This window comes from Rhagoletis zephyria, unplaced genomic scaffold (genome assembly GCF_001687245.7).
Source record: "Rhagoletis zephyria isolate East Lansing unplaced genomic scaffold, Rhagoletis_zephyria_1.1 Rzeph_scaffold_00185, whole genome shotgun sequence".
In the NCBI taxonomy this organism is placed as follows: domain Eukaryota; kingdom Metazoa; phylum Arthropoda; class Insecta; order Diptera; family Tephritidae; genus Rhagoletis; species Rhagoletis zephyria.
The window spans coordinates 101,443-108,085 of record NW_016157269.1 but is presented as its reverse complement, the minus strand read 5'-3'; the positions used below and the strand labels follow the sequence as shown (position 1 = coordinate 108,085).

At 37.3% G+C, this 6,643-nt stretch overlaps 1 protein-coding gene across 1 annotated transcript; it reads left to right on the top strand.

Moving 5' to 3' along the window:
- The first annotated feature begins 500 nt into the window (after positions 1-500).
- Positions 501-2,470, top strand: LOC108357962 (fork head domain-containing protein FD4-like). Its single transcript, XM_017609053.1, has one exon. The coding sequence runs from the start codon at positions 807-809 to the stop codon at positions 1,947-1,949; it is 1,143 nt and encodes a 380-aa protein (XP_017464542.1). The 5' UTR covers positions 501-806; the 3' UTR covers positions 1,950-2,470.
- Positions 2,471-6,643: the final 4,173 nt, after the last annotated feature.

The window sequence follows — 6,643 nt, the reverse complement described above, 5'->3', positions numbered from 1 at the left end:
GTTTATAATAACGTAACATTCTACTAAAAATGCTCGCATAAGAATGAATCCATAACACATAATATGGTACACTTTTTTAAACATACCTTATGTAGGCACATATTTATATGCGTATACAAGCACAACCTTTTTAAGTAGAGCGTTCAAAACCAGGACAACACCTCTTATAAAGGTTCATAAATAGCAATAAGGCATGCCACAGAGTAGAATGGAATTATCCAATTGTATGTACTCACAAAAACACAAGGCATTACAATCCACAATGGCTTATTACGCCACATACATATGCATCTGTGTACATTCGTATGTACCTATGCATATTTATGTGGGTTTGAATGTACATAGAAAGGGGTGTGAATAAGATCCAACAGAAAAACAAGTAATAGTCTGTATAAAGCATTGTGCATTTCTGGTTGGTTGTGTGTAATGATATGGCTTTTTATTCTTTTCGGTCTCAACTGTTTAGAGCCGTCACAGTCCAATATGAGTATGTGTGAGAGTGCTTTTGCTTTTGCTGGCTGAATGGTGTCGTCAGTGTGTCTGAGATTTTCGTTAACTACATCGAAATGTTTATGTTAGTGTTATTCATACTATCGTTTAGATTTCCGCGCACAATCAATGAAGAGAGATGAAAGATATTAACGCGTGTTGTTCAAACTATGTCGAACATGTTTTACCGTCGGACAATTTGAATTCAATAAAGTACGACTGAAACTGAAGTGATCATGTTAAGGCTATGAAATGCATTACCTAAATAAAATAAAAAGTTAAGTGCTACTTTTTAAACAGATTTTTAGTGTGGAACTATGCCAAGACCTTCGCGTGAATCATATGGCGATCAAAAGCCTCCCTATTCGTATATTTCATTAACAGCAATGGCAATTTGGGATTCACCTGAAAAAATGTTACCACTCAGTGATATTTATAAATTTATTATTGATCGTTTTCCTTATTACCGTAAGAATACACAGCGTTGGCAAAATTCATTGCGTCACAACCTCAGCTTTAATGATTGCTTCATAAAGGTTCCTCGAAGTCCAAACCGCCCCGGTAAAGGTGCGTACTGGACACTTCATCCACAAGCGCTAGATATGTTTCAGAATGGCAGCTTACTGCGGCGTCGGAAACGTTTTAAGTTACGCAAACATGATAAAGATTATTTAAAGGAGGAACTAGCCACGTGGACAAACCTTCATCGTCTTATTTTTAACAGCAGCAATGCACAAAACGCAACAGTATCCTCGGTAAAATTTCCACTTGCTGGTGACCCCGCACTATATTCACCCAATTTATCGGCAACATCTTCATTGACTGAACATTTAGATGTAATGGCACATCTAGTTCCGAATTCATCAACTTCTGCATTTTCATTGGGACCAGGATATCCGCAAACCACTATAGCGACTAGTACTCATGCAACATTCCAGACCTTCATACCACAAACTCGGGTATTATCTCCTATGCTGGACGTAACAACTGTCATTAGCAAATACCGACCAAAACGTTCTTTTACTATTGAAAGTCTAATAACACCTGATAAACTAGATTCAGTATCTTTAAAAAGTGTAAACAGTGATAAACCGATCTGCGTCGAAGTTTTTGACAACATAGAACAGCATGCTATCGAATCGAACCGCCAAATGTTACCTCAACTCGATTCAGTTATTAACGACGAAATGAGATACAAACAACTGCCTCCGTTGCACACTATCACTTCAACTACGAGTTTGCCATTTCTTCATTATACAACAGGGCCTAATAACATCAATTTGGAACATTGCAGAAACATTACTTCGATCTACGACATTCCAGTGCATCCGGTTTTAATGATGAAATCGCCAGTAGAAAGCTTAGAACCTTCGTATTATGGGAATGTAGATCTATCAACTAGCCAGCACACAACAGCCCATACGCAGCATAGACTAAGTTCCAGCTTACGAACTGTATGACGTCACTAATATAATTTTGTGTACATTGGGCTAGGCTGTGACATGCAATTTTTCGTCATGTCACTGTTTAGCTGCATAGGTCACTAGCACTGAAATTTATAGATGCGAGATAACTTGCAATCGGTGTGCTGACCAACAGAACTGATTTTGTTTGTACACAAATTACTTAGTAACGTAACCTTTGAGAAAAAATGCGCGGCAAAAAATTTCATAATTTCAATAATTATTTAGTTCCTAGTGGCTCATAATCTACAAATGTAACATATTAACGCTATGACAGTAATTTAAATCTCATTATTAAATTGTCAATTTTATGAAACAAACACTCGCATTGAAAATTGTTTAGCTGTATTAGTTAAGAAGAATCTAGTCCAATAACAAAGTAGTTAAAGTTGTACATAGGTGGGTTTTGATATTTTAATGAAGGCAATATTGTGCTGTCCTGGAATTACTTTTTATTTTTTAAGTGCATATGTACTAGAGATGGGCACGGGCCTAAATTTTCAGGCCCGGCCCGGCACGAGTGCAAAATCAACTTTCAAAAACACGCACGAGCCCGCACGTTAAGAATTTCAGTGGGGCCCGGCCCGGCGGGACACGTCCCAGTCCGGAAATAAAGAGCAAGTTTTTTATTGTATGTATACATAATTTTGCGTTTATGTATGTATATTTACTTAAGCGAATCAATTTTTTACATCAAAGATTTTTATAATATATTTTTTGGGAAGTAAAAAAAGTGAAAGGTATTTTATGTACAGATATGTAAATAAAACTACTAAGTATCTTATTTTTTCTATCGGTTTCCAAATATTTCCTTTTTTGCTCTTCTCTTATCAAAAGAGGTTTAAATATGTACTATTTTTTTTTTTTTTTTATAAAAACAAAAGCTTATCTAAATTTGCAGTATTAGCAACGGGCTTTTTCGTGCTTTTATGAAATTTTACTGAACGCCCATGCACGCATGAGTTCGTGCTGACAGCAAATATTCCGGCCCGTACCCGCGGGCTTACGCAGGGGCCCGCCGGGCCTCTGCCAAAAGCCCGGCCCGTGCCCATCTCTAATATGTACATAAGAGGCCAAGAGAAAAAAGGATCTATAAATGCGGTCTTTTACTAAAAAGTTCATTGCACCAACGTGATGCTACATATTTTAGTAAAAGAATACTAATAGGCGTGCCTCGAGCTATTATCGTTTCAATTTTAGTTATTTATTTTAAGCTGCACCTCAACTTATTTTGAAATGTCAGTTAGGCTACTCTGGCCCTCATGGCGTCATATGTATACCGATAAAATGTTTACACAGCGTAAGAGAAAGTTCCAAACAACGTCTAGTTTCCTACCGGAAAGCGTATTTCCTTAAATTATTATAATTTGTTATGTTGCTCAGACCTCAAATCTAATTGATAGTAGAACGCATCTCTAAATACTCGCGGCCACAAAAAAGATGCATATTAAAAATGAAAACCTCCCATGACAGTCAGACTTTATGGCAAGTTTCAGTTAGCTTATTTAAATACACTAAAGCTAAAGCTCTTATAATATAAAACTATGATCTAAGAAATGAATAAAATTGCTGTTTTTATTAATATTGAAATGTTTGCAAGGAATACTACTAGATGTGTCCTAGAACAGTGGTTCCCAAACTTTTAAGATAATGGAACCCACACTAAATACCTGTCATTTTATGGAACCACACATCACATTATTATAAATCAAAGGCACTTCTGTTTAAAAATGGATTAAAAATTACTACTGGAAATAGTGTACTACTTTAACTTTTAATGTGAAGAATGAAATTGTTTCACTATTTTATTAATTACACTGTACGACAGCCGAAACCCGCACTACTTTGTTAACATTTTCTGAAAGTATACCCATCCAGTAATAAAACACTCGATGGATTTGCAGGAGTTAGTTCGTATTTTTATTTTATGTCCCACTAAAGTTTTCATATCCCGGAATAAGTAGTTTAAAAAAAGTGGAAAAAATTGTTAAAATAAATGTCTGAGCGAAATGTAAGGCTAAGACGTATTGAGTAAAATAGCGTGGTAAATATTTTCGTAGAAGATTTTAACCCATTAGCTCCCGCCTGAAAGAGTCGATTTGACCCCTACTTCAAGAAACCCTTCAAAAAGCAAATTTGGAAGTCGTTAAAGGATTGATGTGTTCTACAAAATTATTCTTAGGGAAATTTTAATACAGGTCTTCTCAGGCAAAAACTTCAGGTCACCAACGTAAAAGTCTCTAAAAAATTTAACAAAAACAAGTAATTTTTAGCAAAAAAAAAACCGACTTCAACTCCCATATAAAAAAATATATATATATATAAGTCATCGAGCTCACATCCGTGAGCCCGAAAAAGTTAAAGTTGGGGGCCGCACGGCGGCCCCGAGTTGTCCTTCCTAAAATAAAAGACAATAATTAGTTTTGTACAAGTATATTTACCATCTGCTTCTGCTGTCCCAAATGGAATGAATGCAACATATTTCTTAATACTATGACTTACTGTCTAACCGGCTGAATTAACTGCTGACGCTGCGCTTCCCATAGATTCAATTATGCTAACGTATGTTCGATTATTTTTGCATGAGAGTTCAATTACCCGCACTGGTTATGCGCGTGTTTGGGGAAGTGCGGCGTCAGCACATTCACACAGGTATGTGTGTTAGCCCCCGTATTAACTACCCCCCCTTTAAACATCTGCGTCCCGCTGATGAGGTAGTTCCTGACGTAGATCTTTGAAGAGGGCGTTTGGCTGATCTTGTTTGATTGAGCGATTGAGCCTGGGAAAGTAGATAGTTGTAGTAATCTTCCTCCAAATTACGTAGCATATTGATGCAAGGATCGTCAAAGCAACGGTGTCGAAAATCAGCGAAAAGTGAAAAGTTTCGCCCAATTTTCGTAGGTGTCGGATGTTTGTTACGCTAAGCTCGTGGATGTAGTTCAAATTCAGCTTCAGGCCATTACTCGTCACGTTTGTTAATGCAGGTGGCAAAGCCTGTACCATCCTTGTCGACCTGCTGGTAAACGTTTGGTTTCCCACTACGATGGTTTCGTTGTTGAGCAAAACGACATATGTTCCATTCAGGACGTTTTCGTAGTTTTTTCCCTGGATTTTACCCCAAAAGTTCGTTAGGAATAGTGATGTCTCGTCCATCATTTCTATGATTATGCTGCTGGATGGTTCGAAGTGACATTTCGCATTTCCGCCTTTTAACAATCTCGCTATGCATCCGTCTTCGGGTAGTCTAGCCAACGATTTGGGTGCGCAAATTGAGTAATTGCCAATGGACGAGCAATCATTTTTAATACCGAACGTTTCGTCCTGATTTATCAACATTTTCTCATAGTCGAGTACCACGTGTTGTCCATTTAGAGTCGATAGCTGTCCGGCTTCACCTTTGGCATGGAAAGAACATACAGAAGAAGTGTTCCGTTCGAGTATACGGATGCCGATCCGTGTTCTATAGCCTCGATTGAGTTTTGGTATGGTAAGGACTCTTCTTCGAGTATAAGTCTATGGATTTCCTCTCGATCAAGCAGGTTCGTGTTCACGATGCCCGTTTTTGCCATTTGGCACGCTTGCACCACCTCCGATACTTGTTCTTTAAGGATGAGAACCTTACTTAGGTCCAGAAGTTCAAGGTTTTCTTCTTTAACACTCTTGCTGATTGCATTAATGTGAACCATCATTTGATTTGCCTTCTCAATTGCTTCACGGGTTCCGTTAAAGAGCTTGTCATTGACGCGATATTGGTGGTTGTTGTTGGTCACCACCTCGTTTAAGCTTCGAAGGATATAGTCCCAATCCGCAGCATCCGAAGAGCCAGCAATCCATTTCCATGCTCCTCACTGCTTCGTTTTCGATCTCATACCGTGTTGTCTCTCTTAGTTTTTCCAACGCTATGTTAAAGTAGTTAAGGTCAATCACGTGGACGAGACTAAAGTGTCCATTCAAGATCCAGCCATGCCCATGATCAATAGTCACCAGAGGGGAGTCGTAGCTGTATATGTTGAGGCCGCAAACGCCGGATATGAAGAGTAAACTGTCTTTCGATAATTTTATGAGAAAGAGAAAAAAAAAAAATTTGAATTGTTGTGGCCTTTTTAGTTATCCACACCGCAAGTTTTATAGAATTTTACATTTCTTGTTACCATACTTCGGGGACGGTGAGAAAAAAAACTGTGCTTTGCCTGTGATTAGTCTAGGTTCTTTCCAAATAATTTCCTCTTAAATAGCCGTTAGTATGTGTTTTTCTTATCCGGTACCTGTTAGTGCTTTTGTTTAAACATTCTTTACTTAATTAATTGTTAGTGTTTCGCTTATCCGTTAAGTATTAGTATTCTGTTGTTTTTTTTTGTTTAAATTTTTTATGTTTTTCCATTATACTACTATATACTATACTATTATACTATCCAATTACTTAATTACTTTATTTCCCGTCCCCGCGATTATAAGATTATGAATTTATTATTGACAAGACCACAGAATCCAAAAGTTCTGCAATAATCTTTAACTGAAATCAAAGTTTGCTAAATTTTTTGCAAATAAAACAAAAACTTGTGGTCCGCTTTGATTTCTGTGGCCTTATCAAGTCTTGCGGTAGAAGAGTTGCCTTTTTTGCTATAGTATATGCCTCTTTTATTTAGCATTTTGCTATTTTGTAGTGTACTATAGAAGCCTTTTTCACATAG

What these genes read in the sequence shown, in the direction of transcription:
- LOC108357962 (XM_017609053.1), top strand. Translation starts at nt 807, where the DNA reads ATGCCAAGACCTTCGCGTGAATCATATGGCGATCAAAAGCCTCCCTAT.